This window comes from Musa acuminata, chromosome BXJ2-7, assembly GCF_036884655.1.
Source record: "Musa acuminata AAA Group cultivar baxijiao chromosome BXJ2-7, Cavendish_Baxijiao_AAA, whole genome shotgun sequence".
Classification (NCBI taxonomy): Eukaryota; Viridiplantae; Streptophyta; class Magnoliopsida; order Zingiberales; family Musaceae; genus Musa; species Musa acuminata.
The window spans coordinates 2697809-2717836 of record NC_088344.1 but is presented as its reverse complement, the minus strand read 5'-3'; the positions used below and the strand labels follow the sequence as shown (position 1 = coordinate 2717836).

Genomic DNA, 20028 nt, shown 5'->3' with positions numbered 1-20028 from the left:
TAATATAACTAGTATTACAATTCTTCGTCCATACTCCTACTGATCACCCAAAAGTACATTCTATTATTATTTCCACCGACATGAAACAGGTCCTGCAGAAAGCAACATAATGGATATTATTAGCCATGAATTATACAGGCCTCATGCAGTTTGCTCCAGTCTTCTATTAGTTCTCGAGTGTTGGTCATCATAACATGCTTAAGACACTTGATATGGTCGCCGATTGGGTCAATTCGAGTCAATTGGGTCCAATCGTTGAACCGAACCGAACCTACTTATTTATCACTGGACTTAATTATGTCGGCCCATTTATGATATGAATGCCTGACCCAAATCCACCATTCTCGCATCATGTCGACCTGGCGTGTGGATTACGAATTGCCACTTGTCATACATTGATGGTCCATCGATGAGAGCCATTTTCAATCTGTTCTCCCTCGTCCTCACCGTCAGATTTAGATCAGACGACAGAGAAGGATGAAAATGTTCTAAGATTAACCTGATCCGCGGATTACCAGATTGGAACAACGGCCCTTTCTCTACTTTTTCCCCCATCGTTCAAACCCTCCCTCCCCGGCCTTTTCCCGGCTAGGGTTTCTGACCGCCCTTCCGTCTCCCGTCGCCATGGAGAGTTCCTCCTGATCTTTCGATTCGATCTGTTGACCCATGATTTATTGTTTTCCCTTCTGATTCGTGTCTTTGATTGGTGAAACTCCGTGAATAGCCGCAGAGGATCTCCGTCGAGCTTCTCCGCCGAAGCGCAGGAGGCTCGGGAGGTCCACAAGCGATCGAATTTTACCCCAGAGGTTGGACTTGGCTACTGATTTGTATTCTTTTTTCCCCTATGTTTGGGAAGTGGTGAAGGGGACCGATGTCTCTGTGTGTTTTTTGCCACCTATGAACAGGTTTTGGGTATTGAAGGAAGAATGTTTTCCAGGAATCGTTATGCGGAGAAGGTGCTGATGAAGAAGTTGTAAGCATCCTTTGCATCGTCCTTGAAGTTTGATTTCCTAAACTTGTCTCAGTAATGTAGGTATGTTTGTGCTGTTTCTTTTATGGTTTTTAGTTCAAGTCATTGAGCCCTCATATTCGCTTTACTAAGCCCAATGTATGAGGGAGGGGAATTGAATACTGAGATACAACTGAATAAAAGAGCTTCCTTTATGAGCAGTTATGTTGCTTGACATACGCAAATCAAGAATTTTAAATTACTATCTGCAGCTAATAGACAAATCAAGCAACCAACTTTTTATTGCATTGTGATCCTGAACAGGTATTTTTACCATATTACAAAAATGTGACCATGTTTGGCGTTGCTGATTACCATCTTTGCATATTTATACATTAATTGTGTCCAGAGACATGTCGGATTTGTAGGACAAAAATGGAGAATTTGCTTATTCAGGATTGTTGATTTAACGGACGACTAGCTTAATCGAAGCAAAATTGAACAATTTCTTTCTGTTTGGTCCTTCCCAGTCTCGCTATTCATGATGAATCATCAAGTAGGTGTAATTGTTCCTCTGGAGGTTACTAGACGAATTAAGTAGCCAACTTTTTTCTAGAATTGTGATCCTGAACAGGTCATTCTATCATTTTAAAATGGGTTCATGTTTGCCATTGCTGATAACTGTCATTGTATTTGTAGACATGTTATTGTATCCAGAAGCATGTTGGATTCATAGGACAGTGTTAGTGTAAACAACTTTGTGTCGTGGCCTTGGGGCCGACGCGGCTTGTGTCAGGTCCGAATGGCGGGGATCTCGTCGTCACTGAAGTGGCGGGCTGCGTAGATCAGGCCGCGTCGAGGTTGATCGCGGTGTTCCGTAGAGGAGGCCTCCTTTGCTCTGCCTCCCAAGGGCGCTAACCTCGTCTTCTCACCTGCACATAGGTCGGGTCGGGGGGCTCGGCCCGACCCCTCCGACGATCAAGTTAGTGATGCGGAGTGGTGTGTTTTTGTGTCTGTTTTTTCTCCCCCCCCCCCACTCGCCCCTCTCAGGGGCGGGGTTTTTATAGGGTGATTTATCGTGTCTGATGCGGCTGCTTGCAGGGAGCGGGTTACGTCTGACACTGGTGTTGGCGTGGCGTGAAGGATCGAGTCTGAACAGATCGTTAATGGGCCTCGGTCTGCGTTCTGGTTCGTTTGACCAGGTTCCGTCGGGTAGGTTGAGGTGTGAGGCGTCGTCTGGGACAGCTGACGTCTGCGCGGGTCTTGTCACCATTTATTACCCTCATCAGACAGTAACGGTGAATTTGCTTGTTTAGTGTTGTTGATTTAACTGATGACTACCTTAACTGAAGTAAAAACGAGCAATTTGCTTTCTGTTTGGTCCTTTGCAGGCTTGCTGTCCATGATGAATCATCAAATCTCCATTAGGTGGTCGACAAGGTTCATGATGAAGCTACTCCTGCATCTTTTAGATTGGGATACGACAACATGGAAAAAGGTTTCTTATCCTTTTAACATGCCACTCCGTGCATTAAATTTTAGTTCAATCCCTGGTTTTGATATGTGCAGATGATCCTCAAACAACACTTAAGCAGAAAAAGGAGGAAAAGGCTGGCAATTGAAAGGTCCCCTTACCAATGGTGAGCTTGCTTTTAAAATATGCCCAACACATGATTTTAGTTTCACTTTAGAAATAGCCCCTACGCCTATCTAAGATCTCTCTAGATCAGTCAAATGATTTCTCAACATCCTCTCTTTGACGTTGAATGTGTGCCTGCAATTGTGCATGCTTCCATCATGTGGTAGACTTAAGAGCCTCACCTTTAAGTACAGTCATGACCAATTAGCCATTCTTTTGATTGTCCTTGTATCATCGAGGGAGGGAAGGAAGGTCCGGGAGAGAATAGTCTTCTTTTTTTTATACAGAAATAGATCATTTTTCGTGGGACAGTGTACACAGTGATTAAAGTTGCCCTTTCATTTGCTTATGAATCTTATTATAAAATCATAGACACTTTTAAGAACTAATTACCAATTTTTATTTACATGTAGTACAATCTGGAGAGTGAATAACAGGCACATTGCTACCAAATGCATTTATGAATTTAGAGGCAAATGCTGGTGGTTGGCCTTGGACATGCAAAGGAAATTATAAAGCTGGACAACAATGAATTACAATATGTTTGCTAATCAGTCATGCTGTTCACTGGTTAATTAGTACCAATAATAGTTCTCCCAATGAAGCCATAATCTCGTTGTTACATTATCTGTTTTATTTGTTATGCTGATAATTAATAGCAATCACTTTTTTACTATGTTAAAGCGAAAGAACATAAAATAAAATTTTTAATTCCTAAAGATATGTTTATCGTCGTGCGAAAATTGATGCATAAAAATTTGTGAAATAGAAAACCACGTGTGAGATAAATTGTATTACCTAAGGAGATCGTATATTCCTAAATTCCTGTTTATCTCTAGAAGAGGGTGAATGAGGTCAAGTGTTCTTCTCTCTAGCATTGATCCACACAACAGAGCTACGATGACGTTCCTCAAAACTTCATGTCTTGTTTTGAGGTGGAAAGGAGAAGGACAATAGGAGAGAAAACAAAAAGCTCTAGCTTATAAATTATTGAAATCCTTCTATTTATAAAGGTCCTTTATCAACTTAACTCTAATAGATCCCCCTATTAGGTATTATATCTCCATCCAATTACTAAAGCCTCTTATATTAGTGGATCTCTATCCAATAATCTCTTGTGAGCTCTTATTGGATTTAATCCATAGGATCTAATAATTCAGGGGCTTATTTGATATCTAATAAGATAGGGGCTCCAGCGGATATCTCATATCTGAACCTCTACTTATCGTAATGTCTACCATATGTGTATGATCCTATAAGCTCAATATCGAGTTACTTATCGTAATGTCTACCATATGTGTATGATCTTATAAGCCCAATATCGAGTTGGTCATGAGTCATACCTATCATAACTCCTTCTGACTCAGTGAATTATTATCTTCATCGACTGCGAACGTACTAGGCCACTACGTCGTAGTTCCTAGACGATACAGGGGAATCCAATCCATTGGATCTATCTGTCCTCAGTTACCGTGTATCTATAGTCCCTCATCCTCTAATATCCTAGAGATCGTTTAATGGGCATGGTGTTGTCAGACCCATGTAGTTTCTACTCGAGTCTCGCTCTAATCGGATTCTCACGGAGAACTCTTTCTCTCTCAATTCGAATGACCCTGACCAGATATTTGTTTGAGCAAAAACACATGAAATAGTGACTACTCGAGTCTCGCTTTAATCGGATTCTCACGGAGAACTCTTTCTTTCTCAATCCAAATGACCCCGACCAGAGATTTGTTTGAATAAGAATACATGAGACAGTTTATACTCGAGTCTCGTTCTAATTGGATTCTCACGAAGAACTCTTTCTCTCTCAATCCGAATGACCCTAACTAGAGATTTGTTTGAGCAAGAATACATAAGATATTCCTCTCATTACACCGAGAGTGGATGATCCTCTATCAACACTCAATAACCCTCGTAAGGTTGACTACCACTCCCGATGATTGGTTGTGCTAGATCTGGGACATCCAAACCTATAAGTCAAGTATCAATGAGTGGAGCACTCATACAGGACATCCTTTGTGTCTCAAGTTTAAGGACCAGATATACCACTTAGACTACGGAATCGCTGTCTAACAAAAAGGCATCATCAACCATTTAGTATTTCATAAGCGGATAAACTCATTCCCCAATTAGCACCTGTATTGTATCCATATTATCCCCATACGAGCAGCTATAAGACCAGTTGTATTCATCATATGGATGGGTATACAACATATTAATTTATCCGGTTATCTCGATATCCTCTCGAATAAGCTATAACCAAGATTATTTAAGATATGTGTTCAAAGACGAATCAGTTTCATTATATATATATATATATATATATATATATATATATATATATATATATATATATATATATATATATATATATATATATATATATATATATATATATATGGTGCAAATACTATTCCATCGGTTTCCTTGTCATGATGCTTCTGCCGACCTTGATTCTCAGTGCACCAATTTGTGGGGTCGGATGTTTAGATATTGGCTAGTCGATCAACAGCGGCGGCTACGAGAGGAACACTGTCTCTGCTTTCTTGCCCCATTCACTCGTCCTCCTTTCCCCAGTCTTCCCTTGCCGCATCTTTGTCTTCCACAAACAGCCCTGTCTTTGATCTTCATCCTTCTCCCTCCATGGACGATGGCAGCCTGCATATTGTCATGCTCCCATGGCTAGCCTTCGGCCACCTGCTTCCGTTCATGGAGCTCTCCAAGCGCATGGCCCAACATGGCCATCGCGTCTCCTTGCTCGTCACCAAGAGAAACATACAGAGGCTCCCCAGAGTTCCTCCCCATCTCTCTTCTCTCCTCCAGTTTGTCGAGCTTCCCATGCCAAGCATCGAACACCTGCCGGAGAACGCAGAGGCGTCGATCGACCTTCCGTCCGACGAGCTCAGACCGTACCTGAGGCAGGCCTTCGACACCTTCCAACACCAGTTATCCAGCTTCCTCCGGCAAACGTTGCCCCGCGTGCCCGATTGGATCCTTTTCGACTACGCTGCCTACTGGGCGCCCCGAGTGGCCGCCGAGTTCGGCGTGCCGTGCGCCTATCTAGGCCTCTTCAACGCCGCGGTGCTGAGCTTTTTTGGGCCGTCCGCATCGTTAATGGGCTGTGAAGGCGCGAGGGAGACGCCTGAGCAGTTCATGGAGCTGCCTGAGTGGGTTCCTTTCGAGTCCACCGTCTTTTTCAAGCCCTACGAGGCTCGCGAGCTCTTCAAGCCCGGCGTTCTGCCGGACGTCTCCGGTGTGTCCGAAGCTTATCGGTTCGGTAGGACGTTGGAAGATTGTCAATTGATATCTGTTCGGAGCTGCCCAGAGTTCGAACCAGATTGGTTTCACTTCCTCGGGAAGCTACACAAAAGACCAGTGATTCCCGTAGGATTCTTCCCTCCCTCACCTCAGGAATCAGACACCGATGAAGAGAGCGACCGCAGGTGGCGCAGCATCTTCCAGTGGCTAGCGAAACAAAAGCCAGAATCAGTCGTTTACGTTGCATTCGGCAGCGAGGTAAAGCTGACAAGCTCTCAAGTGCATGAGATTGCTCTCGGCCTGGAGGGATCCCAATTACCCTTCGTTTGGGCACTGAGAGCACCGGCAGACTCGCACGGCAGCCCCGCCGCGCTGCCGGAAGGATTCGAGGAGCGGACGCAGGGGCGCGGGCTGGTGTGCTTGGGTTGGGTCCCTCAAGCCCGGCTCCTTGCGCACCCGTCCATGGGCGGATTCCTGACGCACGCCGGTTGGAACTCGATCATCGAGGGGCTCGCGCTCGGGCTCCCGGTCGTGCTCATGCCGCTGATGTTCGATCAAGGTCTGAATGCAAGAAACCTGGTCGAGCGGAGGATTAGCGTGGAGGTGCCGCGAAACGAGGAAGATGGATCGTTCACAGGAGAGGGGATAGCGACGACCTTGAGGTTGGTCATGGTAGAAGAACAAGGTCAGCCACTGAGAGCGAAGGCCAAGGAGTACAGAGAGGTGTTTGGAGACGAGAAGCTGAACGATCAACATGTGTGGGAATTCCTCGAATACTTGATAGAACATAGAAGACAACAAGCTTAACTCAGCTGCAATCGATATGAGATCTTAGTCTTGTCGTCGCTGTTTTCTGCTTTATTCGTGTTGTTGGATTCTCCTCGGTCACATGAAGCTTGGTGTCAACGTTACTTGCTGCTCTGACCCCAAAGCTTCACCATCTACTAGTAATTCCAACTTGGACTCTGGATTTTAGTGGAGAATCACATGCTTCATCCAATCTTCTTAAATTAAAATGCGTTAGAATAAATAAATCTAGATATCTTAAATCATAAAGTCAACTAATTATAAGGGTAATATATAATTAATCGACTAAAATTGACCTTATAATATTGGATGATTAATAATTGATGACCATTATGTCACGATCATTATATCAGAATTAAATCCAGCCCGAAGAATACAAAGTAACTCAAATTAACAAGAAAAATAATAATAATATAAATAGTATTGCAAATCTTCCTCCATACTCCTACTGATCACCCAAAAGTACATTCTATTATTATTTCCACCGACATGAAACATGTCCTGAAGAAAGCAACATAATGGATATTATTAGCCACGAATTATACAGGCCTCATGCAGTCGCATGCAGTTTGCTCCAGTCTTCTATTAGTTCTCGAGTGTTGGTCATCATAACATGCTTAAGACACTTGATATGGTCGCCGATTGGGTCAATTCGAGTCAATTGGGTCCAATCGTTGAACCGAACCGAACCTACTTATTTATCACTGGACTTAATTATGTCGGCCCATTTATTATATGAATGCCTGACCCAAATCCACCATTCTCGCATCATGTCGACCTGGCGTGTGGATTACGAATTGCCACTTGTCATTTCCATTGATGGTCCATCGATGAGAGCCAATTTCAATCTGTTCTCCCTCGTCCTCACCGTCAGATTTAGATCGGACGATAGCGAAGGATGAAAATGTTCTAAGATTAACCTGATCCGCGGATTACCAGATTGGACAACGGCCCTTTCTCTACTTTCCCCCATCGTTCAAACCCTCCCTCCCTGGCCTTTTCCCGGGTAGGGTTTCTGACCGTCCTTCCGTCTCCCGTCGCCATGGAGAGTTCCTCCTGATCTTTCGATTCGATCTGTTGACCCATGATTTATTGTTTCCCCTTCTGATTCGTGTCTTTGATTGGTGAAACTCCGTGAATAGCCGCAGAGGATCTCCGTCGAGCTTCTCCGCCGAAGCGCAGGAGGCTCGGGAGGTCCACAAGCGATCGAATTTTACCCCAGAGGTTGGACTTGGCTACTGATTTGTATTCTTTTTTCCCCTATGTTTGGGAAGTGGTGAAGGGGACCGATGTCTCTGTGTGTTTTTTGCCACCTATGAACAGGTTTTGGGTATTGAAGGAAGAATGTTTTCCAGGAATCGTTATGCGGAGAAGGTGCTGATGAAGAAGTTGTAAGCATCCTTTGCATCGTCCTTGAAGTTTGATTTCCTAAACTTGTCTCAGTAATGTAGGTATGTTTGTGCTGTTTCTTTTATGGTTTTTAGTTCAAGTCATTGAGCCCTCATATTCGCTTTACTAAGCCCAATGTATGAGGGAGGGGAATTGAATACTGAGATACAACTGAATAAAAGAGCTTCCTTTATGAGCAGTTATGTTGCTTGACATACGCAAATCAAGAATGTTAAATTACTATCTGCAGCTAATAGACAAATCAAGCAACCAACTTTTTATAGCATTGTGATCCTGAACAGGTATTTTTACCATGTTACGAAAATGTGACTATGTTTTGCGTTACTGATTTCCATCTTTGCATACTTACACATCAACTATGTCCAGAGACATTTCAGATTTATAGGACAAAAATGGAGAATTTGCTTATTCAGGGTTGTTGATTTAACAGACTACCAACTTAATCGAAGTGAAATTGAACATTTTTGTTTCTGTTTGGTCCTTCCCAGGCTTGCTATTTATGATGAATCATCAAGTAGGTGTAATTGTTCCAATGGAGGCTGATAGGCGAATTAAGTAACCAACTTTTTTCTAGCATTGTGATCCTGAATAGGTCATTCTATCATTTTAAAAAGGGTTCATGTTTGCCATTGCTGATAACTGTCAATTGTATATGTAGACATGTTATTGTATCCAAAAGCATGTTGGATTCATAGGACAGTAATGGTGAATTTGCTTGTTCAGTGTTGTTGATTTAACTGATGACTACCTTAACTGAAGTAAAAATGAGCAATTTGCTTTTTGTTTGGTCCTTTGCGGGCTTGTTGTTCATGATGAATCATCAAATCTCCATTAGGTGGTCGACAAGGTTCATGATGAAGCTACTCCTGCATCTTTTAGATTGGGATACGACAACAAGGAAAAAGGTTTCTTATCCTTTTAACATGCCACTCCGTGCATTAAATTTTAGTTCAGTCCCTGGTTTTGATATGTGCAGATGATCCTCAAACAACACTTAAGCAGAAAAAGGAGGAAAAGGCTGGCAATTGAAAGGTCCCCTTACAAATGGTGAGCTTGCTTTTAAAATATGCCCAACATATGATTTTAGTTTCACTTTAGAAAATAGCCCCTAGGCCTATCTAAGATCTCTCTAGATCAGTCAAATGATTTCTCAACATCCTCTCTTTGATGTTGAATGTGTGCCTGCAATTGTGCATGCATCGATCATGTGGTAGACTTAAGAGCCTCACCTTTAAGGACAGTCATGGCCAATTAGCCATTCTTTTGATTGTCCTTGTATCATCAGAGGGAGGGAAGGAAGGACCGGGAGAGAATAGTCTTCTTTTTTTTATACAGAAATAGATCATTTTTCGTGGGACAGTGTACACAGTGATTAAAGTTGCCCTTTCATTTGCTTCTGAATCTTATTATAAAATCAGAGACACTTTTAAGAACTAATTACCAATTTTTATTTACATGTAGTGCAATCTGGAGAGTGAATAACAGGCACATTGCGACCAAATGCATTTATGAATTTAGAGACAAATGCTGGTCGTTGGCCTTGGACATGCAAAGGAAATTATAAAGCTGGACAGCAATGAATTACAATATGTTTGCTATTCAGTCATGCTGTTCACTGGTTAATTTGTTTAATTTGTACCAATAATGCTTCTCCCAATGAAGCCCTAATCCTGCTGTTACATCGTCTGTTTTATTTGTTATGTTGATAATTAATAGCAATCACTTTCTCATTACGTTAGACTTCCTCATGGTATGACATCCCACCCACTATACGATCATTCCATCGTTTTCCTCATGGTATGACATCCCACCCACTATTGTGGATTGAATGAATTAACTTAGTGGTTTATACTGTTGACTTTTATTACAAGGGTCCTGTAATTTTTTTGTGTCAAGCAAACTATTTGGTGAGTCAAATGAACACATATTCTACCAGAATAGTTAGACCACATGCAGGAGGATGGCAAAGCTCAATTTGCTTTTGGAGAGATCATGGCAAATATAATCCGCCCTTTGAGTCTAATTTCTCTGTTACTGAGCTTTTGTCAGTTTATGTGATATTATTATTGTGGTTTGTGCTTCATTTTGCTTAGTATTGCTTACTGTAAAATTAAGTTCAGCAGCTCAGCTTGTTGCTTGTCTTTGTCAGTCAAGAAATATATGCTCTATCTACATTCAAAGACACATGTTCGTCAATCTATACGACATGCACATTTATATGTTTACTGGTGTATCTGCAGGTACAAATACTATTCCATCGTTTTCCTTATCATTTATTATTATTATCCTTGTGGATGCTTCTGCCGACCGTCAAATTCTCAGAGCACCAAATTGTGGAGTAGGATGTTTAGATATTGGCCAAGTCGATCAACAACGGCGGCTGCTAGAGCAACACAGTCTCTGCTTTGTTGCCCCATTCATTCGTCCTCCTTTCCCCATTCTTCCCTTGCCGCATCTTTGTCTTTGATCTTCATCCTTCTCCCTCCATGGACGATGGCAGCCTGCATATTGTCATGCTCCCATGGGTGGCCTTCGGCCATATGCTTCCGTTCATGGAGCTCTCCAAGCGCATGGCCCAACATGGCCATCGCGTCTCCTTGCTCGTCACCAAGAGAAACATAGAGAGGCTCCCCAGAGTTCCTCCCCATCTCTCTTCCCTCCTCCAGTTTGTCGAGCTTCCCATGCCAAGCATCGAACACCTGCCGGAGAACGTTGAGGCGTCGGTCGACCTTCCGTCCGACGAGCTCAGACCGTACCTGAGGCAGGCCTTCGACACCTTCCAACACCAGTTATCCAGCTTCCTCCGGCAAACGTTGCCCCGCGTGCCCGATTGGATCGTCTTCGACTACGCCGCCTACTGGGCGCCCCGAGTGGCCGCCGAGTTCGGCGTGCCGTGCGCCCTTCTTAGCATCTTCAACGCCGCGGTGCTGAGCTTCATTGGGCCGTCCGCATCGTTAATGGGCTGTGAAGGCGTGAGGGCGACGCCTGAGCAGTTCATGGAGCTGCCTGAGTGGGTTCCTTTCGAGTCCACCATGTTTTACAAGCCCTACGAGGCTCGCGAGCTCTTCAAGCCCTGCGTTCTGCCGGACGCCTCAGGTGTGTCAGAAACTTATCGGTTCGGTAGGACCTTGCAAGATTCCCAATTGATAGCTGTTCGGAGCTGCCCAGAGTTCGAACCAGATTGGCTTCACCTTCTCGGGAAGCTACACAAAAAACCAGTGATTCCCGTAGGATTCTTCCCTCCCTCGCCTCAGGAATCAGACGCCGATGCAGAAAGCGAAAGCAGGTGGCGCAGCATCTTCCAGTGGCTAGCGAAACAAAAGCCAGAATCAGTCGTTTACGTCGCATTCGGCAGCGAGGTAAAGCTGACAAGCTCTCAAGTGCATGAGATTGCTCTCGGCCTGGAGCGATCCCAATTACCCTTCGTTTGGGCACTGAGAGCACCGGCAGACTCGCACGGCGGCCCCGCCGCGCTGCCGGAAGGATTCGAGGAGCGGACGCAGGGGCGCGGGCTGGTGTGCTTGGGTTGGGTCCCTCAAGCCCGGCTCCTTGCGCACCCGTCCATGGGCGGATTCCTGACGCATGCCGGTTGGAGCTCGATCATCGAAGGGCTCGCGCTCGGGCTCCCGGTCGTGCTCATGCCGCTGCTGTTCGATCAAGGTCTGAATGCAAGAAACCTGGTCGAGCGGAAGATTAGCGTGGAGGTGCCGCGGAACGAGGAAGATGGATCGTTCACAGGAGAGGGGATAGCGACGACCTTGAGGTTGGTCATGGTAGAAGAACAAGGTCAGCCACTGAGAGCGAAGGCCAAGGAGTACAGAGAGGTGTTTGGAGACGAGAAGCTGCATGATCGACATGTGTGGGAATTCCTCAAATACTTGATAGAACATAGAAGACAACAAGCTTAACTCAGCTGCAATCGATATGAGATCTCAGTCTTGTCGTCGCTGTTCTCTGCTTTATTCGTGTTGTTGGATTCTCCTCGGTCACATGAAGCTTGGTGTCAACGTTACTTACTGCTCTGACCCCAAAGCTTCACCATCTACTAGTAATTCCAACTTGGACTCTGGATTTTAATGGAGAATCACATGCTTCATCCAATCTTCTTAAATACTTATCCACCAAAACCTCTGTGACTGTCTTACGTACGCAATTACTTTTCCACTCAGTCGTCAAGTTCATTACAGTTTCTTTATGTTGTTGGTGTTCGTATCAGTTGACTGGCAGCTTTGTGAGTCTTGTTGAGAGAGAACAGAGATATTATCTTTTGTTAATGCTCCAAACTATTCATCAGTAGAAGAAGAGCTTTCCCCTGCCAAATTTAAGGTCATTAACATAGACAAAAACGTAACATAGTATGGGCACGATCGGCACCATTATTTCCCAAACTCACTACAATTTCCTTGGATTTGAAGCTAGATGAGGAAAAAATGATGTTTTTGCTGATAAAAAACAAGCAATCAACTTATTGCTGAACTATTATCGTATATGTGTTCTTTGATACTGTGAGATTGAATCTACAAATTTGACTGTCTTCAATTTGACTGTCACGAAGAAGGATATGAAACCTGGAACTGTGGGGAAAGACAAGGGGAGCTCCTCCACACCCTTGAATGCATGCTGAGGATCTCCTTCGCTTTCTCCCTGGTCTTAGCTTTGCAATCCACTTGGAGCACCAGGCACAGTTTGGACACCACTCCCATCTGCATCATCTCCTGCAGCAATCGAGGAGTAGCCGAGTGCCGCACCACCGAGTGCAGTATCCTGACCGCCCTCTCGCTCGCCATCTCCGAGGCCACGGCTCCATCAACAGATTTGGCGCTAGAAGGAGGGCCACGAATGTCGAGGGACCCTCAGACTGACCCCGACGAGCCTCCAACCGAGGGATCGTACTTAACAGGGGCGTCGGCCATGCGCCCCTCGCGTGACGGGTCGCGATCAGACGACCTCGTCACGACCTCGGAACGCTACTGACACTTGTTTAACGACCTGGGTCTGCTTCCGCCCGAGGGCGCTCCCAGCGTCCCTTCGCCCATGTCGACTGAGGCCTTCCAGGACCTTTCCCACCAGGTCTGAATTTTGGCGGGAATGGTGCAGACCGTCATCCCGCTCATTTCCCAATCGACAAACCCGTCGGCGGCCCAGCCTACGTGTCGATTAGAACCATCTGCGCCTGCTCGACCCGAGCAGGAGACGATATCCTCGGGCTCGACGGACTCCTTCCGAGCCCAGCTACGCCTTTTCGATCAATGACTTGAAGAAGTACAGAAGGAGGTTCGTGCCTCAAAGGGAGAGCTAGGGGACGATGCACACCGGGGGTCACCATTCGTGGTTGAAATACGGGACCAGCCGGTGCCCGTGAACTTTCGACTTCCCTCCTTGGACGCTTACGATGGCACCACCGACCCCGCGGACCATGTGGCCGCCTTTCAGGCTCATGTGGCCCTCTTTGTTGATGCAGGCATTCATGGCGAGTCTCCGTCCCTCTAGGTTCTTCTGGTCCCTCGTAGAACGACACCCCACCGTAGTTTCGGAAATGCTCCAACGAGCCAACCACTGTGTTGCGGCGGAAATGTGGATGTCGGGGAGACATGAGGAGCACAAAAGGCCCCGGACGAAGCCACCACGAGGGCAGCTACTTGGCCCGCCGAGGCGCAGATTGGACCGGTCCGACCCGTCCGCGCCGAGGTTGCCTCTCCCCACCTTGGGAACATCTCGAACACATATATTTCTCCAGATAAAGGAGAAGGGGCTGCTCCGAGCCCTCGACCCGATGAGGAGCCCATGGGAGCTCACGGACAAGACGCGATATTGTCGTTTCCACCGGCAAAACGGGCATGATACGGAGGAGTGCCGCGAGTTGAAGCGGCAAATCGAGGAGTTGATTCGAAGAGGGCACCTCGGCTGCTATCTACGACAGGATAAAGAGCTTTCCCCACGGCCCAAGGGCCCCTATCGAAAGGCAGATCGACGTAATCACGGGTGGCCCGACGTCTGGGGGAAATAGTATGTCTGGGCGGAAAGCATACGCCCGCGCTACCACAACCGAAGACCCTGGGCGCGGGCCCGAGCCCGAGGTCACGTTTCCCGCTGAGAGAGCCATGCAGCCCGAACACGATGACGCGTTGGTGGTGGCCACCAGGATCACCAACGCTCAAGTAAAGAGAATCGTGGTCAACACTGGAAGCTTGACCGACATCCTTTATCTGGACGCCTTCCAGAAGCTCGGGCTCTCCCGCGATGCCCTGGAGCCTATGAGCTCAACGCTCACCGGGTTCACTGGTGAATCAATTTCACCGTTGGGCGCAATCACCTTGCCTCTAACCCTCGGGGAAGTACCGAGGACGAAGACGGTAATGGCAACTTTCTTGGTAGTCGACCTTCCTACCGCTTACAACGCGATCCTGGGGCACCCCACCCTCAATAAATTCAGAGCGGTTATCTCCACCTACCACCGAACCTTAAAGTTACTGACCCGTGCGAGGGTTGGAGAGGCCAGGGGGAGCCCCCGCGAGTCAAGGCGGTGTTACTTGACCGCGGTCTCCCTGAACAAAAGAAGGAGGGTTGAACTGCCCCTCAAAGACTCTCGAGAAGCAAAAAGGCCGACCCAGCACCCCAAGCCAACGGAGCCTACGGTGGATGTGCCACTACTGGAGGGATGCCCCGATCGAACGGTAAAGCTCGGGTCGGAGCTTCCTGAGTAGGAGTGAGCCCAGCTCATTAATCTCCTCCAAGAGAATATCGGTGTCTTCGCCTGGTCACCTACTGACATGCCAGGCGTCGACCCTGAGGTATCTCAGTACCACTTGTGCATCTCCCCCGATGTACGGCCAGTAAAGTAGAAGCCCTGACGTCTTACCCCCGAACGCCAACAGGCTATCCGATGAGAGGTAGAACGACTTCTGGCGGAGGCTTCATTGAAGAGGCCAAGTTCCCACGCTGGTTATCCAATGTAGTCCTCGTGAAGAAACCTAATGGAAGCTGGAGAATGTGCGTTGACTACACCGATCTTAATCGTGCTTGTCCAAAGGACTGCTACCCCCTCCCACGGATCAACCAGTTGGCCGACGCAACGGCCGGTCACGCCCGCCTGTCATTCATGGACGCCTTCTTCGGCTACAACCAGATTAGAATGGCACCCGAGGATCAGCAGCACACTGCATTCCTCACCGACCAAGGGGTATACTTCTTCAAGGTTATGCCATTCGGGCTGAAGAACGCCAGGGCTACGTATCAAAGGACCGTGAACAAAATGTTTGCTCACCAGATTGGGAGAAACATGGAGGTCTACGTCGACGATATGATTGTGAAAAGTCGCACGACCACGACTCACTTCTCCAACTTGGCCGAGACCTTCGACACGCTACGAAGGTATAACATGCGACTCAACCCCGCCAAGTGCGCCTTCGGTATCAACTCGGGCAAATTCCTCGTGTTCATCATACATGAAAGGGGAATCGATGCGAACCCCGAAAAGGTACGGGCAATCATCGACATGCAGGCCTCTCGGACAGTCAGGGAGTTGCAGCGCTTAAACGGGAGGCTCGCCGCCATGTCAAGGTTCCTATCCCGATCGGGCGACCGGTGCCTCCCCTTCTTCCGGGCTTTGAAGGACCCCAAGGACTTCGCGTGGATAGCGGAATGCGAGGAGGCTTTCGCCCATGTGAAGGAGCATCTAGCGTCGCTCCCTCGCCTCGCTTCGAGTGTCCCCTCGGGAAAAGTGGGTGTCTACTTGGCCGCTTCTCGGCATGTAGTAAGTTCTGTCCTGATCAAGGAGGCTTCTGGAGAGCAGCTACCGGTCTACTACACTAGCCATGTCCTTAACGGACCCGAGGAGCGATACCCTCCGATCGAGAAACTGGCGCTGGCGCTCGTATTTACCGCCCGGAAGCTGCGTCCCTACTTCCAAGCTCATCCGATCGAGGTAATCACCAACCAGCCGCTCCGACAGATTTTGTCTAAATTTGACCTTGCAGGTCGCCTCCTCAAGTAGTCAGTGGAGCTCGGTGAGTTCGATATTCAGTACGTCCCGAGGACTGCCATCAAAGCATAGGTGGTGGCCGACTTCATCTCAGAACTGACTCAGCCCGAGGGCGAGGAACTAGAACGCGTGAAGACGGGATGGCTCCTCTGCATGGATGGATCATCCGGCCGAAAAGGCGTGGGGGCCGGGCTGGTGTTAGAAGCCCCCGACGGGCACTCGTTCGAGCGCTCCCTTCGCTTCGGATTCAAGGCCACCAACAATGAGGCGGAGTACGAAGCGCTGCTGGCGGGGCTCAGATTAGCTGTCGAAATGCAAGTGGGTGACATACACGTCCTCACCGATTCACAGCTGGTCGCCAAAGAGCTCACCGGCGGGTATGAGTCCCGGGACCCAACCATGTCAAAGTATCTGGTGGAGGTAAGAGCTCTCGCTGCCCATTTTTCCTGCTTCACATTATCCAGGGTGCTAAGATGCCAGAACGAGCGAGCGGACACGCTGGCAAAATTGGCCTCAAGATCAGGTCCCGAGGGCGAGCCCGACATGGAGGAACTCCCCACCCGCGCCATCACGGTCGTAGCGGTAGCCTCTACTGGCCCCCTAACAACATTGGTGCAAGAGGTGTTACAATTCAAATGTCACGGGATGCTTCCCGAGGATGAAATCGTGGCTCGGCGCCTACGCCGGACCCAGGCCTGGTATTGTGAAATCGGCAGACGGTTATACAGGAGGTCATACTCACGCCCCCTCCTACGCTGCCTCGAGCCCGAAGAGGCTCAGTTGGTTCTCGTCGAGGTCCACTGCGGTATTTGCGGTGAGCACATAGGTGGGCGCACCCTGGCGTTTAAGATACTTTGTCAAGGGTACTACTAGCCCACTATGTGCCAAGACACAAAATCGTATGTGCAAAGATTCGACGCATGTCAGAGGCACGCACCAACGCCCCGGCAGCCGGCGGTACTGCTGACGCCTGTGGACTGTGCATGGCCTTTCACACAGTGGGGGATGGACATTCTTGGCCCTTTCCCCCTAGTTTCGGGACAACAAAGATATATTATTGTCGGGATAGACTACTTCACCAAATGGGTCGAGGCCGAACCACTGGTAGCGATCACGGAGCGTCAGGTGGAAAGATTCGTGTGGAGGAACATCATTACCCGGTTTGGTCTGCCCAGAGTCATTATCACCGACAATGGGACGCAATTCACCAGTGCTCGGGTCAAAGAGTTCAGCTCGATCGCGCACCCCCAAACGAACGGGCTGGCCGAGGTGACCAACCGAGCCATCCTAGGCGGACTCAGGAGAAGGGCGCTCGTGGCCCAATCCACTTGGGTTGATGAGCTCTCGAGCGTCTTATGGTCCTTACGGACCACACCTAAAACCGCAACTAGGGAATCCCCTTACAGCCTAGCGTTCGGTGCCGAGGCCGTCCTACCCGCTGAGGTGGAGATTACCACCCCACGAACGAAATCTTATAATGAAAGGACATCGGCCGACGGACTCCAAGCCGGATTGGACTTGCTCGAGGAAAGGCGAGCCGACATGCACCTGAAGGCCCTCTCCTACAAAAGAGCCATCGTTAGGATTTACAACAGAAGGGTCCGCCCCCGACCTATCAAGCTGGACAACCTAGTGCTGTGCAGGGTCGAGGTAAGTAACCCGACCCGAGCGCACGGTAAGCTCACTCCCAAATGGGAAGGACCTATTGGGTCGTCGAGATTATCTGACCAGGCACGTACCGGCTCGCGACGATGGCCGGCTGTTCTTTACCAAGGACATGGAACGTCCAAAACCTTAAGAAGTTTTTTATGTGAGAAAGTGAAAGATTGGCAATATGCAAGAAAAGAAAATTTTCTTTCATTTAAGAAAAACTGGGACTATAGGACTCGACCCTGACTTACAGACCGACCCCTTAGAAAAAAAACTACAAAGTTACAGGACCCTTTTATTCTTTCGGGACCTCCAGGCGATCGTCGAAAGGGACGTCCTCAGACATGTCCACCTCTAGATTTTCGGGGTGGGAAGTGAAGGGATCCTCCTCTACCTCAAGCCCTGGGTGGCGCACACAGAAGCGGGCCAGAGCGATCCGGTATCCATATTCGAAAGAAACCTGCCCTGTCCGCGTCAGCCCGAGTTCGAACCCCTCGGATTTTTTATATGTCGCGAGCAGCTCCTTGTCCTTGTCGGGTCGGAGGCGAGGCTCCTCAGCAAGTGCCTCGGAAGCCGCTCTTGCCTCTGCCTTCACCTCCTCCAACTTTTTGCTATGGTGCTCGCCTCTTTCTTTAACAAACGGAGCTCGGTCCGCTCTACCCGCAAAATTTTCTAGAGCTCCTTATTCGAACTTTCGGATGTCTGGAGCTCCGATTTGAGGCAAGCCACCTCCGCCTCCGAATCCGCCACACGCTTCTCAGCAACCGCCATGGCTTTCGGGCCCGCTCCGGCTCGGATCTCCTACACTTGGCGGCGCAGCTCAGTGTTGCGCCCGCTGAGGCCCCCGATGATTCGGCCAGCGTCACGCACCCGGTCCATCAGGGCCGTCGCGTAGTGAATGCCATGTAAGAAAGAGGAGAGGTCAGGAGGAACACTGTTGGATGTATAACTAGAAATAACAAGCGCAATACTTACCAATGTTAGGGACTTGGCTGACTTGCAAAGCAGAGCCTCTGAGGGCAAGGTATATATATATCCCGAGCCATGTCGGGATGAAGCGCACCCTGGAGGAATGCGGCGAAGGAATCCCCTCCGGCCCACACTCTGTCCACCTAAGACATGCCCCCATAGCAGGCGACCAGGGGGTCGCTTGCCTCCCCTATCGAGATCTCACCCACCACTCGCGACAGAAACGACTCGTTGTCGCCCGCGGGTAGTCGGCACAGGTCGCGCACGGAGGGAGGGCGCGGGTCCTTCCCTATCGCCTCCCGACTGGGTCCCGTCGTGCCTCAAGGAGGGCCTGCCTCTGCTCGGTCCACCCGTCCCGGGGCCGCCTCAACTGCCTAGGAGGCAGTGGTCTTGGCTTTCTTCTGAGGATGCCCGTCCTCAATCTCCAGCGGGGCATCCTTCGAGCCAGGCTTCGGGTCGGCCGATGGGCGTGGAGAAGAAGCCGACGACGCCCGACCGCCTAGAAGGGATCGGAGGTTCACCATTTCTGTAAGAAGTCGGACAAAAGTTAGGACTAAGGGCGAGCCACGGAATACCCGGATCGGGCACTATTAACATACCCCGAGACGTCGAACTGAGACCCGCCTCGACCAGCCACCGCTCGGTCATGTTCCGGATGCCCTGGGAGCTGGGGAGAACCTCACGGAGCCTCCCCAGATCCCGGCGCTCTTCATCGCTGAGGCTCGGGGCGGTGTTATCGATCACTCTCGCGGACCACCGGACCCCGAAACCCCAATCTCTCGCACAACTGACATAAAAAAAACCTCCCCTTCCATCCTTTGTTACTGGAAGGGCCCCCCCCGACTCGAAAACCCACTCGGGCTGACAGGAAATAACCCCTCAACCCCTTGGAAAGGCGATAACATGAAAGGAACAGGTTGAGGGTGGGGGGTGATATTGGCGTAGTGACATTCCCTCAAGAACGCCACTAGGTAGCGCCAAGAGTTCGACGCCACCTGGGATGGCGAGATTCACCACAGAGAGATACAAGAGACAATGAGAGGGTGAAGGGGAAGGCGCAGACCCGCCTCTAGGGCGTCTAGGGTTAGCGCAAAACCCATCAGAATCGGGTCGTAGGCCCACTGCCCCGGTTCGGGGGCGCTGAGGATATAATCCTCCGGGATACTATAGCGCTCCCGAAGTCTCTTCAGCAACGACCCGCTCACGGTGGAGTCGAGGTCATGCAGCCACATTAAGTCCTTAAGGGCCTGCACCGCTTCCCCATCAGAGGACTCCATAGGGGATGGCGAAAGGGGTCTCTCCCTATCTCTATTGGACGATGAAGAAGAGGAAGAAGAAGAGGAGGTCACCCTCACCGACCTT

The 20028-nt window shown here is 48.8% G+C and overlaps 2 protein-coding genes and 1 long non-coding RNA gene across 7 annotated transcripts; all 3 read left to right on the top strand.

The window, feature by feature from the left end:
- Positions 1 to 548: 548 nt before the first annotated feature.
- On the top strand, positions 549 to 4884 carry LOC135616618 (uncharacterized). 5 transcript variants are annotated; one of them, XR_010488414.1, is made up of 7 exons: positions 549 to 806; positions 906 to 1033; positions 1746 to 1948; positions 2051 to 2247; positions 2341 to 2447; positions 2519 to 2589; positions 3002 to 4884. It is a non-coding gene; the product is annotated as an uncharacterized LOC135616618 (long non-coding RNA). The 5 variants fall into 5 exon arrangements; XR_010488415.1 differs by lacking the exons at positions 2519 to 2589; positions 3002 to 4884 and having other exon boundaries at positions 906 to 973; positions 2341 to 2471; XR_010488413.1 differs by lacking the exons at positions 2519 to 2589; positions 3002 to 4884 and having other exon boundaries at positions 906 to 973; positions 1649 to 1948; positions 2341 to 2471.
- Positions 4885 to 5104: 220 nt separating this feature from the next.
- On the top strand, positions 5105 to 6865 carry LOC135616617 (UDP-glycosyltransferase 91C1-like). The gene has a single exon (XM_065115984.1). It carries the CDS (start codon positions 5235 to 5237, stop codon positions 6654 to 6656), a length of 1422 nt encoding a protein of 473 aa, XP_064972056.1. The 5' UTR covers positions 5105 to 5234; the 3' UTR covers positions 6657 to 6865.
- Positions 6866 to 10552: 3687 nt separating this feature from the next.
- On the top strand, positions 10553 to 11974 carry LOC135618023 (UDP-glycosyltransferase 91C1-like). The gene has a single exon (XM_065118924.1). The coding sequence runs from the start codon at positions 10553 to 10555 to the stop codon at positions 11972 to 11974; it is 1422 nt and encodes a 473-aa protein (XP_064974996.1).
- Positions 11975 to 20028: the final 8054 nt, after the last annotated feature.